Source organism: Polypterus senegalus, chromosome 17, assembly GCF_016835505.1.
Source record: "Polypterus senegalus isolate Bchr_013 chromosome 17, ASM1683550v1, whole genome shotgun sequence".
NCBI lineage: Eukaryota > Metazoa > Chordata > Cladistia > Polypteriformes > Polypteridae > Polypterus > Polypterus senegalus.
Genome location: NC_053170.1, coordinates 15799525 through 15817972, shown reverse-complemented (window position 1 = coordinate 15817972; position 18448 = coordinate 15799525). Strand labels below are relative to the sequence as shown.

The 18448-nt window shown below is 42.3% G+C and overlaps 1 protein-coding gene across 1 annotated transcript; it reads left to right on the top strand.

Moving 5' to 3' along the window:
- Positions 1 to 57: 57 nt before the first annotated feature.
- LOC120517966 (leucine-rich repeat-containing protein 46-like) lies at positions 58 to 15109 on the top strand. The gene is made up of 7 exons (XM_039740509.1): positions 58 to 128; positions 212 to 429; positions 521 to 567; positions 5023 to 5132; positions 5222 to 5291; positions 10391 to 10563; positions 13961 to 15109. The coding sequence occupies exons 2-7, from the start codon at positions 331 to 333 to the stop codon at positions 14602 to 14604; spliced, it is 1143 nt and encodes a 380-aa protein (XP_039596443.1). The 5' UTR covers positions 58 to 128; positions 212 to 330; the 3' UTR covers positions 14605 to 15109.
- The last annotated feature ends 3339 nt before the right edge of the window (positions 15110 to 18448 follow it).

The following is an 18448-nucleotide window of genomic DNA, read 5'->3' as shown; positions in this document are numbered from 1 at the left end:
CGGAAGATGTCGTCTGTCCTAAGGCTGCAGGAGGCACGCGGCGTTTGTTGTCATAGCAACACAACTGCCTCGCCGAAGGAAGGAGGCGGTGCCTATGTTTAGACGGTCTGGAGCTGAAACCTAATAAGGTTTACGTTTAAGTAATTTCACATTGTTGTTACTCTGTAATACCAGGATTTCTAAAACTTTTTTGATTTTTTTCTTGGCACAGTGAATCGCAGAGGACAGCCTGCTGGACTGTGCTTGGGGTCAGTGATGGCGTCTTCGTAAAGTCTGCGCTAGGACGCACCTTGGTGAAATTTTACAAAGCTTGCCCTGATCGTAGACAATATGCCTTCTTTGAAGACAGTGAGGTTAGACAGACAAGGACTGACTGAAATCAGTCCCCTGGAGAACCCCGGAAACGTGCACAGCCTTTACCTACAGCAGGTAAGGTTTCAGTATACTGTAGTCCGTTTGTGGGGGCGCGGGCGAAAGTGGCTGATCAGCGTTAAAATATATATATTTTTTGTAATTCTAGAATGAGATAGAGAAAATTGAAAATCTACATTCCTTGTCCAGTCTAAGGTAAGAGCTTCATGACTTTCATATATGGTGCTTCAGATAGATTGAGGGTGCTGCCATCTGAGTCTGACATATCTTCATTGGTTATTTTGCTTAAACAGAAAGTGAAAATTCTCTCAGATTAAATCACCAAAGAGCTACCATAAATGAACTGGAGTAGTATGGCAGTTTCTTTCTATCTGTTGGAATAGAAAACCTGACCAAGGGTCGTTCAATTTCCAATGTCTTTTGCCAAGAGCAAGTATGCACTCACTGAGCAAATTGAGCCCAATGGATGGAACAATGAATATTTGTACAGAGCACCTTCACAGTAGGCTGCTGTCAAACGCTTTATATAAAAATGCAAAACGGCAGCCAACATATACACTCACTGAGCAAATCATTAGGTATACCTGCTTATTCAGGAAATTATCTAATCAGCCAGTCATGTTGGCAACAGCACTACGCATCAAACAGGTCAGGAGTTTTAGTTAATGTTCACATCAGACATAAGGGGTCTCATTTATAAATGCACCAGAAGAGGCCTGAAATGTGCATACACAACTTTCCACACAAACTTTGGGATTTTTAAAAGAAAATTTGACTAGGGTATATTAATGGCAACTCTGACCCATGTGTATGCAACATCTCGGAGAAACTGTGAAATGACGACACCCTTTGATCAAATAGGGAAATACAGCCCAGTGGGGGCTGAGGTGGTCTCATGGCCTTGGAATCCCTGCAGATTTTGTTTTGTTTTTATCTCCAGCCCTCTGGAGTTGTTTTTTTTTTTTTGTTGTTGTTTTTTCTGTTCTCCCGGCCATCAAACCATACTTTATTCTTTGTTATTTAGTATTGCCTAATCTTATTCTTATTTTTTAGAAACTTTTCTTTCTTTATTTTGTAAAGCACTTTGAGCTACATCATGAAAATGTGCTATAGAAGTAAATGTTGTTGTTGTTGCAGCCAAATCACATAAATAATGACTCATGTGCATAATAATTCATATCACTGAGCTGTTATTATAATTTGCATGTTGACTTGACAAACCCAATAAAGCTCAAATGTGATGAATATGATGCACTGACTTAAAACTTTAGTTCATATTTAAGAGGACCAATGTTGCGTATTTACACTGAGGAACTGTTTTTTTTTTTTATTTTATTTTTTTTATTGTCACACCTCAGGGAAGCCAACAGGTCAGGAATATCTCTGCCATGCTCACTCCATCATGCCCATTGTGCTGGAAGCCTTTAACCAGCCAATGAAGTGCTACATCCAGTATTCGTATGGTGTGGGTGCACATACATATAACATAACATGTTGTTACCAACATAAATGTCAGTTGGCACCGGTGTTCAGGCCTCGTAACGTAATCAGAGCATTTTAACTCACTGATATTGCAATATACATGTCTATGACTCCGATTTCCAATCTGTCAAATAAACGAACCACACGCTGTGGCACAGTGTAAAGGGACTTCGTCTCTGACGCTGACGTCCGAGGTTCGATTCCTGCAGTGGGGTGCAGTGGAGTGTGTGCACCTGATGAGCCCAAATAAGGGTGAAACACGTGTCGCGTACTCTTTGCATTATTTGACAGTAAACTATGTAACAAACGCATATCTACCAAGTGATTGTGGGTTATCTCACTATATATAAAATCCAGCGTCTGTCTGTCGGTCCACTTTACACGAGAGAACTATTTCATGGATTTAGATGTGTTTTTTTTCTATAATTTGCTTGAACATTCCAGTTGATTTTGCAACTTCTCACATCACACTAAGAATCATAGTTCGCTTGCAGTGCCGATTTATTTGCGTGAATCCGAGAGACACGCAGCGGGTCGAGGGGAGCGGGGCCGTGGCCTCCTCACTCACACGCCAGCCTCAGGACGCTCCTTACTTCTGCTTAGCTAGCGAACGAGAGAACTATTTAACGGATTTAGATTCGTTTTTTTTTCTATAATTTGCTTGAGCATTCCAGTTGATTTTGCAACTTCTCTTGTGGCGCTAAGAATGAACAGAACAGACATAAATGAAACATTTGAATGTCAGACCCTTTTTAGGGGTCCCTGGCTAAAACCCACCAGTGAGCTGTTGGTGATGACCGATAGAAGCTGGCAGAAAGGAGGTTTCTTCATATGGTGAGAAGTGCAGAGATTTGGTGGAGAGCTCAGTGTGGAGTCACTGCTCTAAGGGTGCCTTAGATATATCCCACAGGGCAGAGACCCTCTGGCAGACCCAGGACCCTCTGGAGGGATTATATTGTCTCAGCTGGCTTAGGAACACTTGGGAATTTCTCAGGAAGAGCTGCAATCTGTAGCTGGGGACAGGGAAGTCTGGGCTGATTTGCTTGGCCTGCTGCCACCGCGACCCTCACCAGGGATGATGACATTAGCTGAGCTCTCCACTGATTCATTTATTGATAGTAAACTATAGTCCATACAACTCTGACATGTGAACTAACCCCAGAGATTACTTTAATACGCGTTAAGTATTGTGTGTGTGTGTGTGTAAGTGAGCCTACCTGTAATGAACTCGCACTTAATGCTGCCACTAAATGGATGGATGAATGGATGGATGGCCGATTCCACAGCTTGAGAGAAGACTTGCTAAAGGCTCCACTTTCTTTTCAGTATATCACAATGGAGGCCCTTTAGTACAGGAAATAACACAATCTACAAAATAAAGAAGGACCAGGCCACTCATGATGAAGAACGGTCTTTAAACTTAACCAAAGCCCTCCACGGTGACTGAAAAGCTGGTTTTATATGTTGTTACTTCTGACATCTAATTGTGGTCCTTCATGCCTTGTTTTGAATTGTCTGCTACCTGATGTGACCTGTAGGGGGCACACCTGCACCCCAAACACCCAGATACAAGCAAAACTGCACAGTGACAGGTTCAAGGAAAGCTATTTTTATTAAACTAAATACTTCTGACAGGTTTTTATCACCTGGTAAATCACAGTCGCAGTCCCTTTTCTTTCCATTTCCACCTCCCCTCTCCTCCGAGCAAACCTTGACCACCTCCTCCTCCTCACTCCAAAACCCCAGATGAGGCCTTTCAGCTTGAACCCTGTGCCCCAAGAAGCACTTCAGTGTCTGGAATATCCTCTCCATAACTGTGGAGCTTGATCCCAGCAGCACCTAGCGGTACCCAATAACCCCAACAGGGCTGCCCATCAAAACTACAACTCCGGTGTCCAAACATACCAGAGGGATAGCGCCACGCAGGGCCTTCCTCACTGTCCCGTTTCACTTCTATGCGGGGGGTGGCTAGTAAAGGATAAATTGCATAGAAATGTGCCTATGACAGGTTTCCTTTATTTTTTTTCCGTGCTGGGGCTACATTGAGAGGTAGAAGAGCAGTCTAATCCAAGAACGTCAAGCCTTAACCTCTGGATCACCCATGCAAATTCCAAATTGGACTCTTCCAACCATAAGTTCATTACTGGACTTATTAAGAGCTCATTATTCTCGACTAGCAGTTCACAAAATCATTTCTGGGGACCCCCTGTGGCTTGCAGGTTTTTGTTCCAACATCTGGACTCCTAGCCTCATTATGTGAGCTGTTATTTCCCAGTTTCTGTGTTTTGGGGTCAATGTAGAAATTTGCTCCATTATTTACTCATTAGTGCATCTGATACTGAAGTAGTTGCAGCCTTTCAGCATTCAGTGTTGGTTTGTCTGGGTGTCTGCTCAGCTTGGTTTTAATTGTCTTTATTAGGATACAACGAAGGGGGGAAAGTACACAGAAAAAGGGCAAAATAATAGGAAAATGACAAAACAGATGTGAGCAGTAGGGGGCACCACTGAGCCCAAACCCCAGACACACAAGACCCAATGCATGTTCGGCTTCAATAAATGGATTTTTAATCTAACCAGCTGCAGAATACAATAAATAGAGCTAAAACAATCACAAAACTGTCCTTAGTTTCAGCCACTGGGAGGAATTCCAGTGGCACAATGGCTTGTTGGTAGCACTTCCAGTTCATACAGAAACCAGGAAAGTCCTCCCCTGACAGCGACCCTCTACTGTCACCCAAGGACCCTTGCAAAGCTGGTTTTCTTAACTCCAATTCCCATGCAGCCCTGCAGGTGTTCACACTGGGACTACTTGCCACCTGTTAATTTGGGGGATTAAGTGCTGCAGGCCTCCAGCGCTCACCAGCCATAATTCCTTCCTGTATCCCAGCCAGGACAGGAATTATAAGGCAGCCCCAGCTTATGGCTTTCCGGCCAGGCAAGAGATCTTCCTCAGTCTTGACCGGGTTACCCGTTCTTCCTCCTTGGGCACTTACACAGAGTTAAGCATTTAAAGCTATGGCAAAAACAGAAATATTTCTAAGTACCTTACAGATGTAAAAATCACACTGTGGTGCTTTTTTGTAATGCAGAATAAGAGGGAGCCATTGTTCTTGACCATGTGGCGTTTCCTAAATTTCTAATCCTAGCTTTTATTTATTTTTTTTTCAGGTTCCTGACTCTAGCTGGGAACAAGATAAAACAAATTGAAAACCTCCGAGCTCTGAGTTCCTTGCAGTTTCTGGATTTGTCCGACAACCTCATCGTGCAGCTTGATCTGGGTAACGGGCGTCCTCCACTGAGTGTGAATGACTTGTATTCACCCTGAACGTGTGGTTGAGCCCACTTAATTTATATTTTTCTTCTTTAGATGAGCTGCCTAAAAACCTGATCATATTAAACCTCACCGGCAATCCATGCACAGCTGAAAAACAATACAGGTAAGGCCGGGCTTGGCACTTGGAGGTCCGGACACTTGAAACTGCTGCAGTGGCACCTCTTTTTAACAATCACGTTTGCTTTCCAACGCTTGTTGCCGGAATCAGCTTGAGTGTCATGGCAGGAATAAAGACAGGGTGTGCCAACCTCTACACACAGGGAGTATTTAGTTAATTAGGCATTCTCAATGCCAGGTCTGTAGGACTCTTTATGTACAGCTTTTATTATTATTTATTATTATTATTATTATTATTAGTGCCATCTCTAGTATGATTTATGTCTTGGGCAAAAGTGAAAACATCCCACACCACCCAGACCCGTGCCACTGAAATACATACAGTGATAAGATCAAAGTAGTAGTGGGGGGGGGTTTCTTCTTTGGAGTTTTACAAGAGTCGTGCATAGATGTCAAATCAAAAAAAGCAGGCCGGGGATTCGGGCAGGGCCGTCTTAACACATGGGTGTGCTGGGCAGTTACCCAGGGGTGCCACGAGCATAGGGGGCCCACGTTTTATCTGATGCCTATGTATGTTTCTGTTTTGCTATCAAAACAGGAGCCCCAGTGCTCTACTTTGTCCGGGGGGCTATGATGCTGTTAAGACAGCCCTGGGTTTAGGTGTCCCACTTGGGGTTTAGTGCGAGTCGTTCACAGTTTTTGGATCGAAGAGCGAAGGTGGGGGTCCCACTGGACTTTTACATGAGTTGTGCATAGACATGAAATTGAAGATTGAAATTGAAGGGTTTCGCACAAATTGTGAACAGATATCAAATCGAACTGCGTGGGGTTTCACTTGGAGTTTCGCGTAAGTCGTACACAGCTGGGTGTGGGCAACAAACATCACTGGAACCGATCCACTCCCGATACCACTTGCTACATCCATAAAAGTTTATGACAGTGTGACAGATTGGGGCTGTATCGCTCCCTTGAACCCCTGTCCAAGACTCCAGACACCAGGTAAAAGTCCAATAATCGACTTTATTTAATTGCCACAGTGCACAAAGCACCCTCTCCTCCACTATACTCATAAATAAATCACAATAACAATAATACAGTCCTCCAACTCCCAGACACGTTGCCACCCTTCCACCCAGCTCAGCTCACCATCTGGGAGCTCCCATAGTCCTTTTATTCTCCCTGACCCGAAAGTGTTCTCAATCCCCAGTCCATGTGATTCAACATCACTTCCGGGTCAGGTACAAATCCTTCCTTCTTCACCCGGGGAGCACGTCGCTCTTCTTTTGACGCACTTCAAGGTTATAGGGCAGGCACAAAGAAGTCTTCGGTCCTCCCTGCAGCTCCCTCTTGCGGCCCCTGTGGTATCCAGCAGGGCTGAGGATAAAAACCACAAAGTCCATGACTCCCTGCTGGTCTTCGGGGCACCTCCATACTGCAGGGAGGGCTCCATCTGGCGGCCTGGGGGTATTGGCCGGGATGACAAGCCGGCCAAATACCACAGACAGTTACAAATGCTTTTTTTTGTTCCAACTACAATTTTAGTCATATGTCTTGGCTGGGGTTACGTGAACTTTTGGCTTCTAATTCTCTCGTTCCATTCCTTGACCACAGTTATTGTTTCACGTCCTGGAACTTGTTGATTGGTTTCTTTTTACTCCCAGTTATGACCTTGGCTTGTTTATTCCAATCTCTTTCTGTCTCTTGATTACTAGACTGCTGTACCGTGTTAGCATTTATGGATGTAGTCTTGCCTGAAGAAGGGGCCTGAGTTACCTCAAAAGGTGTCATTTTGCTTGACTCGTCACTATCTCCCGATTCTAATTCCTTTAATAAGTTCCATGCAGTATTTGGGTCTGTAGGTAAGAGAACCCAAGTGTCCATTTTGGAACTGTAGGCCTCATTTTATCATTTTATTTTTTCCTCATTTAGTGTATTTTGTTTTTGGAAATCCAGAAAAAATCTTAACACATGAAGACCGTTGCCACTGCAAGACTTTGGACGTGTGATTTAGCAGCCTTAACCACAGTGCCTGTGCAAAGAAAGAAACGTTACTGGGATTCTGATTCTCAATGGCACGGCTAGGAAGAATTAGAGAAATTATTCTTACGCTTTTAGCAGCTTGCAATCAAATCCGTTTACCTGGTAAATTTGAATATGATATGTTCAAGCACTTTAATGTTAATTTGTAAAGAATGGAGGGCAAAGGTTAAGCTATTAGAGAACAAACAGGATTTCTTCACCCTGGGTGCTGCTACCTTTATGTTGTCCTAATTGTGTGTTACAGCCCGGAAGAGGAGCGCTGCTCAGGTTTATACGATAGCATTGAACATCTCATGACACAATGCCAGGGGCGTAACTACCATGTGTGTAGGGTGTGAGAACACATGGGCCCCAGCGTCACATGGAAATTCAAAAAATGATTCAAATAAAAGAATAATAAATACAAAGGAATGAAAGAAGTCCAAATATTACTCGAGTAACCGGGGCATTGATTTGGACTCATTTGGAGTGCTTTAAAATAAAACATAATTAGCGTCAAACTGAACACAGTCGATGCGAATTTGCTAATAATGTTTCCGAACGCATCTTTACGCAGTTTTTCAGTCAGTCATTTCAGTTAATAATTGAGCAAATGCGTGTGACAGTAGTGACGTCTCAAAACTAAAGTGGTCAGGTAATCTGTGATAGTTTGTTACAATGTGAGGTTATTTGAATTAATTACTCTTCTAGTTAAAAGTAGTAAGTATAACTTTTTTAACGTGTTTGAAACCATACATTTGCACGTAAGTTATGTTATATACAGTATATATATATATATATATATATATATATATATATATATATATATATATATATATATATATATATATATATATATATATATATATATATATATATATATATATATATATAATATATATATATATAATATATAATATATATATAATATATATATATATATATATATATATAATATATATATATATATATATATATATATATATATATATATATATATATATATAATATATATATAGGTGCCTGAAAAGTAAGGACTAATTCATAAAAGGATACCTCAAGCATGGCCATAAAAAAATCACTTTTGTTTATTTGAAATTATCGTATGATCCAAAAAATTTCAGGTTTAGCGTGGCTGTGAAAAAAATAACTCGTGTTAGGTTAGATCAAAACTGATTTATATGTCATCAAAACTTCTAACCTTAAAATTGTCAATGACAGATGTAATCAGAAATTTAGAAGCATTAATTAGGTGTGTGACAGCAAAATAAATGTCAATGGAATAGCAAAACGTGAAATTTTATTCCACAGCCGCCCTAAATCTGAACTTTTTTGGATCATACGTTAGAAATATCATTAGGTGAGAGTTGTTAAGATTTGATTGTTGTCTGAATTAATTCCAGACATGCACTATTTTCTATCTTTCGCTTCCATGACGTTGCTTCAGGTTTTTTTTTTTTAAATACTTGTTATTTATGTACACTTGTGATCAAATGAAATGATCGAAAGTAAAATAAAAAAATAATACAAGATTTTGCCAAATTAAAATCCTGAAAGAGGAATATATCTTAAAATGACTTGTTATTTTTGTATAGTGAAATATACCTTTAGTATGCAGTACAGTTTGGTACTTCCCTTTTTTTATCATATACAAATAATTATAATGATACTTCTTTCTAAAGTTATATTGTTGCCAGTACTACTACTGTCACTTCATTTTCAAGTTTACAATACATTTTGCAACAGTGGTTCCCGTAACGTGGGTTTCCTATAACTATAACTAATATGTGATGAAAATCATTTTTTCTGTAATGATTACTATCCATATTTGCAATATATAACTTTACAATAAATGTTAAAAAGCATTGTAATACTCGTATATTTCTAAAAATTATGTGGGCTATTTATTAAATGATGTGCCCATTGGTAGCAATGCATTTTGGGTAAGGCAGTCCTAGTGCAAATGACATCACTTGTAGTTAAAGACTTCAGAAATCAAAATGTGTGTTAGTTACATTATATATTTATATTTTTAACTGTTTAAATAAAACCATACAAAATGTATGATATGCATATACTGTATGTATACTGTATACCAGGGGTGCCCAACTCCAGTTCTTGAAGGCTGCAGTGTTTGCAGTTTTTCATTCTAACTCTTTTCTTAATTAGTGACCTGTTTTTGCTGCTAATTAACTTCTTTTGAATTCATTTTATTTGACTTGTTCTTGAAGACTCCGACCCCACAATTGTTTCTTTTTCCTTAATTAGCAGCCAAACAACAATGAGATACAAAAGGAGCCAAAACAGGACCAGCAAACTGTGACCGTCACACAATATCTGAAAATAAAGAAAGGTGAAGGTCTCGGGAATGCTGATCTGCTCTTAGAAAAGAGAAGGTCCGCAATTTCGGAAATGTCTGCTATTGCACAATGAGAGCAGCAACAAGCCATGGAATTAAAGAACGAGTTTAATTAACAACAATAATTGGTGCCTGATTAAGCAACTGGTTGGAGTGAAACTGGTTGGAGGTTGAGGCCCTGACTTAGTTGGTGTTCTGTTGGCTCCCTCACTTCACGTTTTATTTCTGTTTGGGTGCCATTTAAGGAAAGAAATGAAGCAATTCAGGGAAACATTTCTTAAAAACCAAGTTAATTAAAATGAATTCAAAATAAGTTAATTAGCAGCAAAAACGGATCACTAGTTAAGAAAAGGGTTAGAATGAAAACCTGCAGCCTCCAGGACTGGAGTTGGGCACCCCAGCTGTATACTGTCAGTATTTGCAATATGCAACTTTACAATAAATGTTAAAAAGCATTGTAATACTCGTATATTTATAAAAATTACATGGGCTATTTACTAAATGATGCACCCATTGGCAGCAATGCGTTGTGGGTAAGGCAGACCTGGTGCAAATGACATTACTTGTAGTTAAAGACTTTATATAATGTAACTAACATACAATTTGATTTCTAGTTATATTTTTCCTGTTTGAATAAAAAAATGAACAAAATGTTTGATCTGCATATAGAGTATGTATATTGTATTGATGCACCTACTCCTAGGGGCCCATTCTGTCTAGTTATGCCCCTACATAATACTGAAATGTCTTGAATTTCTTTTCTCTAGGACACGTTTAGCTGATGCTTTGCCACATCTCAGGGATCTGGACAACCAGTCAGTGTTGTCCAAAAAGGACTCAAAGATGGACTGCAGCGAAGATGGAGGGGAAGAGGCAACCAGCTCAGAGGATGAGGATGACTATTACACGCATGAAGCCTGGTCGACAGACAGAGTGCAAGGTAAAAAGTCCAAATCAGGCTGTCTGCAGTTCTTCAAGGACTGATATTTTATTTCTTGGTTTGGCAAAATGGGAAAATGTTGCTGTTGGAATAATCGACAGTAGGCCTGCACACATTAAGAACACAAGCTAACAGGGGCTTTATATTGACATACAGACGTAACACATAAGAGTAAAATGAAGAGCACTTCTATATAAAAAAATGAGGGTAGAAGTGACCCACCAGAGGGCTAGTGACTTGCATGTTCAGAGGGTGTCCAGGTGAGAAATTCCCCACAGGAACCACATTAGGAGAGAGTGGAGGCTCTCAGGCTAAGGATCTGCGCTGGTATTTGGAGGGTTGCTGGTTCAAATCCCATTACTGGCAGCAGGACCCCTTCTGGGTCCCTCCTTAACCTAAAACTTGCTCCATAGGGCACTGTATGATGGCTGGCCATGCACTCTGACCTCAAAAGATTATGTGCAAGGACAGTTTCTCCCTGGGGATTAATAAAGATCAGGTCAGCTTGGGGATCCTGCACTAGTACAGCACGTTGCCGCACCCATCACACGATGAAACAGCTCAGGATGCTGGCATGGCATAAGGGGCACCTGATCTGGTATAACTTAATGAAACCTGTTTTTGCCCATTTCAGGGGGTTGGGCATTTCCTAGAAGTACTAGATATAAGGCAGGAACCATCTCTGAACAGGACACTTGATCACCACAGGACCCAATTAGAAACATCAATTAACCTTACACATAAGTCCTTATTATTTGTGGTAGTATTGTTACTATAGTACTGTACAGTAGTAAGCCCACTTAAGTCTGATTCAGGGTTTAATGGATCAAATATGTGAAAGAAAATGAACTGCTTGCAAGCTACTAAGGGTTAAAAGCTGACGTATTTGTTTTGCTATAACAGCAGGTTATTTATACAGACGTCTGTCATAAAACAGGATGCAGTAAGCTGACTAAGGACAACGTCTTTATTTAGAACACGTCCGTTAGACACAGGAAAGATGACCTTTCCTTCTTTGGGGCCCCTCTGACACGTACATAAAACAGAAATGGTTGGCCAATTTGCACAATATAAAATGAATGCATAGATAAACGATGTTTTGCTTTTTTATAAGTAAGGGGAAGGGAGAGGTAGAAAATATAAAAAAGCCAACTGAAAAGCGGAACTTTGCTCTTCTGCCTTGCAATGTAGAATCCGCGTACTCATCTGTGACTGAATAAAGGCTGATTGATTGAACTATTCCTGTCTTTCTTGGAGATCTCCTTCCACAAATTCTACATTAGTAGACTTGGTTAGCAAGTGGGAATGCAGTGGGTGCTTCATGCCCGAGCCACCCATAATCCAGAGTCAAACTGTGAGTAATAATAATAATAACAGCAATGATAATAACCCCTATCATGTAGTGGTGAACCATCTAAGGTTAGTCCATGTCTAGCACCCAATGCTGCTGGCCCCCTAAAAGTCTCAGTTGGATTAAATGGCTCTGCAAATGGATGGAAGAATTTTTGTAATGGTCAGCTATGACAAGTCATTCATATTTTATCATGGTGCTTTATCGTGCATCCAGAATTGCATGCAAGCTGCTTATTGGTGCGACTCAAACCACTTACACCTGAACACCAGCAAAACCAAGGAGCTGGTGGTGGATTTTAGGAGACCCAGGCTCCTCCTGGACCCCGTGATTATCAGAGGTGACTGTGTGCAGAGGGTGCAGGCCTATAAATACCTGGGAGTGCAGCTGGATGATAAATTGGACTGGACTGCCAATATTGATGCTCTGTGCAAGAGATGACAGAGCTGACTATACTTCCTTAGAAGACTGGCGTCCTTCAACATCTACAATAAGATGCTGCAGATGTTCTATCAGACGGTTGTGGTGAGCGCCTCTTACGCGGTGGTGTGCTGGGGAGGCAGCATAAAGAAGAGGGACGCCTCACGCCTGGACAAACTGGTGAGGAAGGCAGGCTCTATTGTAGGCACGGAGCTGGACAGTTTGACATCCGTGGCAGAGCGACGGGCGCTGAGCAGGCTCCTGTCAATCATGGAGAATCCACTGCATCCACTGAACAGGATCATCTCCAGACAGAGAAGCAGCTTCATCGACAGACTGCTGTCACCGTCCTGCTCCACTGACAGACTGAGGAGACCCCACACTATGTGACTCTTCAATTCCACCCTGGGGGGTAAACGCTAACATTATACAAAGTTATTGTCTGTTATACCTGCATTGTTATCACTCTTTAATTTAATATTGTTTTTTATCAGTTTGCTGCTGCTAGAGTATGTGAATTGCCCCTGGGATTAATAAAGTTCTATCTATCTATCTATCTATCTATCTATCTATCTATCTATCTATCTATCTATCTATCTATCTATCTGTCTGTCTATCTGTCTGTCTATCTGTCTATCTATCTGTCTGTCTGTCTGTCTGTCTGTCTGTCTGTCTGTCTGTCTGTCCCTCTTTCACAGCAATTGGTTTATGTGCCCAGATAATTCTTTATATTTGACTGAAAAATAAATATATTTATAATCGTTGAGTCATATAAGAGTAATGAGTTTAAAGCAGGGGTGTCCAACTCCGGTTCTGGTGGGCCGCAGTGGCTGCAGGTTTTCATTCTAACCCTTATTCCTAATCAGTGATCAGTTTTCACTGCTACTCACTTCCTTTTCCCTTCATTTTCATAGCCCTGTTTTTAAGGATTCAGTCCTCTGAATTGATTTGTTTCTTCATTAAATAGCAACCAAACAGAAATGAGATGTGAAACGAGCCGACAGATGACCAGCTAAACTGGGATTTCAAACTCCAACCAATTTCACTCCATTGAACGTCATGACTTGTTGCTGCTCTTGTTTTGCTGCAGCAGACTGTTGATCTTCTGTTTTTTCTAAGACCACCGTCAGGATGTTTTGGTGACCTGAGCAGACCAACCTTTCTTTATTTTCAGGTGAGCCGCTCATGTGGCGGCTTGTTTTGTGCCTCATTTTTGTTTGGCTGCTCATTAAGGAAAGAGAAAAAACTCAGTGATCTGAATCCCATCAATTAAAACGAAGGCAAAACAAGTGAATCAGCAGCTAAAATGGCTCACGAATTAAGAAGATGGTTAGAATGAAAACCTGCAGCCACTGCAGTCTACCAGGACTGGAGTTGAACACGCCTGGTTTAAAGCATATGCTTTACTTGTAAAACAAAGACATAAATGCTACAGGCCGCTACTAATTTATAGGATGCAACCTTTTTTAAAAAAAAAAAAAATCACATCAATACTTTGTAAAACTTTGACACTTACGGATCACAAGATGCTCATGAAGCTATGAGGTTTTATCCTCGGTGAACACAGCCTTGCCCTTTTTATCACTTCATTGGCCTCACTGTCAGTTTTCTTTTTTTTCCCCCCAGATATGTTTAAGACATTCCGGGAAGAACTGCTCCACCAGTCCGAGCAAAGAATACGCTATGCCACTAACGAACACGAATCCAGGATGGAGGAGATCGAGATGATGGATGGATCTGCACCTTCAACAAGACGGCTTATCCAGGAACAGACTGCTTCTGTAAATGAACGCAAATTACAGGGGCCTAAAGAAGCACCCGGGAGTCACCCGGTGGACAGTAACATGAATGCAAGAGAGACTTCTGGAAAGCTTCAAAGGAGTAAAGCTAACTCCACAGGAATGAAACCGGCCCAGGATGTCACCAGGAAGTTGCCGGCTATCAGTGATGATCGCCATAAAAAGAACTCATTGGGCATGAGTAGATCGGTCAAAACAATTCACTCCCCCCAGTGTACTTGCTCAGCTCCAAAACCAGGGAGCGCCGGAAAAAAAAAGGCAGCCAACACACCCATAAAATCTGCAAATGACATGAAGAGGGCAGTTAAAATATCTTCCTTAAGTGGAAAGGCCTCCTCAAGGATTCAAAGTGCTGAAAGTGCTCCGTTGGCAGTCGATGGCCCGGAGAAAAACGCACGTACAGCGGCCGGCAAAGACAGGACGGCTCCCTCTGTCAATCCCGGGGGATTTGCTGCCCTCCAAGGAAACTGACCACCAGCCTAAACATGGCCTGTGTCCTGGCATCCATTTCCTCTTGTGAAGGTTTAACTGGTGTGGATTGCATTTGCCATTCTTTCACTGTTGTTGCAAAATTAAGGAATGACTTTTTTGTGCTACCTTCGATATCATTCTTACTGGAATAAAAGTTCCCTTCTTTATCAATGGAGCACTGGCTTGAGTGGCAGCAGTTCATATCAGTGCTTGATGTGGAACTGAATTAATGGCGGTACTCTTTTTATAGCGATACAGTGACATTTGATTAACGACTTGGGGGGGGGTCCCCTTTTGTTGTCACAGAGGTTCTGATGCTCAACAGTATGCTAAAAAAGGGTGCTGATACGCTGAAACATCAATCATGGCAAAGCCGTGAAGGTTGATCAAAGAGCCCTTTAGGGTCCCCTTGAAGATTCATGAAGAGTGTCACGATAACGAGACATGAACAGATAAAGGTTTGGGGCAGCCACCCGTGTAATATGGTATCCCGGCTGCAAAAGTCGTTTTTATCACAATAATTAGCACTGAAGTGCATACAACGGAGTCCAAAACAAGACTGAGGGAAAAGGGGGAAAGGGCAGGCTTTTAAAGGGGAAGACAGGAAGTGAGGTCATAAGGATCGGGCATGTGTTCATCGCTCATTGGATTAGGCCCAGACGTGACATCAGGGGGGCCGGAGCTGGTAAGGTCTGTTTCCATTGGTTCGGTCCCGGAAGTGATGTCAAGAGAGCCAGGTGGAGTCTCCCAGGAATGGTCTACAGGGAAGTGAAAAAAAGAGTCAGTGCACTCTGCCACATCCCGGCATGCCTCAGAACTGCCTTCATTTAAGCCCTTTAGCTGCCTTCCATGCGCACGTGTGTGACAAGAGGTTCCGGTGTTCACCACTATGCTAAAAAAAGTTACCTTGCCGATCCATGATGATGCAGAGTCGTGATGACTGTGCTGCTCGATTTGCCGATGGGGACAGCCCTTCGATCATGACCCTCTAAAAGCCAAAGCTGGCAAACACTATTAGATTATGCAGCTCGAGTCACCAAGGGGGGATCTCCTTCTCCCACCTACTCTTCGATCATGACCCTCATCCCCACACTTGCTTTTCAATTGCTCAGCTTGAAATGCCAATGCTAACTGCACCACCAAGCTAATCATTCTAAAACCGGCCCTGTTTCTGATACATTTAATTAACCAACGGCACCAAAATGGAGGCCCAATGTATTAGGAAATTTCTGGGGTGAAGCTGGGTAAGACACTGTATATACCCTCCTAATCAAATTTAGAACCTACCCTGGCACCATTGGGTGTAATTATAGAAATAGCCCTGGACAAGATGCCCACCCTCACACATCGCCATTGAGGCCAGGTAAGACAGCTAGCACAGTATATACCCTGTGACAAAAGGTGCTATATGAGCGCTCAACCCGACACAGACGCAGGAGGCACACTGATAAAACAAATAAATGTTTTTATTTTTATTCACCTGTGGGCAACGCCTTCCCCGTTTCCCACAGGCACAACACAGTCCCACAAGCACAATAGCGCAATCACCACAATACTTCTCTTTATCTCGTCCCCTCCTTTCCGGCAAACTTTGTCTCCCTCCTCCCAACTCTGGCTCTTGGAGTGGTGGCTGCTGGCTCCATTTATAGCCCACCCAGAAGTGCTCCAGGTGTTTAATGACCCATTTCTGGGTGTGGCTTAAGAACCGCCCATATGGGCTCAGGAACCACTGCAGCACCCCCTGGTGGCACCCCCAGATCCCAACAGGGTTGTACAGAACTCCATCTCCCTTGGAGCCCTGTGGGAATCCGAGGCACCACTGTCACCCAGGGGGGCTGCCATCTAGCATCCCGGGGGTGGTACTGTCCTGACCAGGCTTGCTCCACGGTCCATAAAATGAAGTGGTGTCCCGGCCATCTGTGACAACCCTCTTAATTAAAATTTAGAGCCTATCCTGGCACCATTGAGTGTAATTATAGAAACAGCCCACCCTCACATTATCCCTGTTGAGGCCATTTTATTAAACTATTCTCCATATTTTTTGTGATGTGGGAGAAAAAAAATTAAGCCACCAGTAAAAATATAAATGTAGACATGAGGAGAAAGTGCAGACTTCACAATAGACACTGACCGATTGTGGGATTACAACTCACCCATGAGGCAGCAACACTAGACACACAACAGAAGGGTGGTATATACTGTGAACAAAAGAAAATGGGGAAATGATAAAGGGGTGGGGACCAACTGGGACCCCATTTAATGTTGGGTAAATTAATGAAAGTAAAAGAAAAGTTCAAATGAAAATGATTGTGGATGTTGTCGTCTTTCCTTGCCAATCTCAGACAAAAGAGATTAAAATGTTCTCTTCAGCAGCGCTCATTTCTCTTCTGAGTTGGTCTCAGAAATGAATGGCAACTTCCAGCAACGTTGTTCTTTAAATAGCCCTTGGAGCAGAAGAGGTGGGAACTTTAGGGACCAAACCAAAAGTGTCATCTGCCATCATTGTTCAACTCTAGTCTGGACTTAGGCTGTTAGTGACCGCGCTTTCCCCAAGGGTTGGTCTCAATGTCTCTACCTCAGTAGCATCACGTGGATGCTCCAAATGTGTAGTTGTGTGACAGTACAAGTAAGGCTGCTGTCTGTTTATCTGCTATTGTCCTGCTGGACCTTTAGGACTGGCATCTTTACTGCTAGACACCCTTCACCCACTGACCCCCTCACCCCACTTTCAGATGGGAAGTCTCAGAGTGTATATTAGAAGGCAGTGGCGTAGCAGTTAGGGTGTTCAATCCTAAACCACAAGGATGCCATTTGAGCCGAAACCTCGGAGGGCGGACACCTTTTGTGACTTACAGGGACTCACCTTAACCTACCAGTGCTTTGATTGTAAAAATGACTTTGACAGTTGCACTGTGATTCTTTGCTTTCAAAGCACTTTGAAGAGGGTGAGTGCCACTCCGACAAATTTTTACCATGTTTTTCATCTGTCTGGAACCCCTTCACCAGCTATTTGCAGTGCTATTTTTCTTTACCTTGTGAAGGTGTGATGGTATATACCCAGTCTCTCACTCTGATATACATTATGTCAGAGGAGACCCCTGCACCTTGGGCCTCAACAGTGTGTTCCTAACCCTCTCGCTCTATCACCATCCCCTTGATTTCCAGTATGTCCTTTTGTCTTCCTCAGACATTGGGCTATTTTTTTTTGGATCAAATTCGCTATTTTTAAGCTGTCCTTGGGCTATTAATTTTTTTAGGAACCTGGCAACCCAGTAGTGGTACATTGAAACATCAATAGATCATTGAGACAAAGTGAAAAGTGAACTCCACCTTGAAAACTCTTAAAGAGGTGCCGGTACTCACCTGTGCGATAAGGAAAGGTGCCGGAACTCTGTATTGGAATTGAAATGGGTGCCGGTACTGGGTAACGGTGAGACCGGCTCACCTCAAGCACTGCCTTTGGAGGTGGAAGAAAAAGATGAAAGAAACCATAGAAAAATTGTTCTGGTGAACCATTGACAGCGCGAGTGGCCACTAGAGGGTGCAATCTAACCATGAGACGAGATTTCTTAAAGCAGCCATGAGGTAATGTAACACAATATTCACAAAGCAATATGACTCCGTTCAATTGGTGGTATGCAGGGAACACTCCGAGGTCAGTTTTATAGAGTCGCCAATTATCTTAACACCCATGTCCCTCGTCGGGATAATCTGTTTTGACGTGGGAATGCTTTTTTTTTTCTTTTGGTCTCCTAGCAATGCACCTCAATAAGTGAGGTACTTACGGTAACCACCCTTTGAAAAAGAGCGATGTACCTGTGCTTTAGTCCGCCGTGATGGTCCC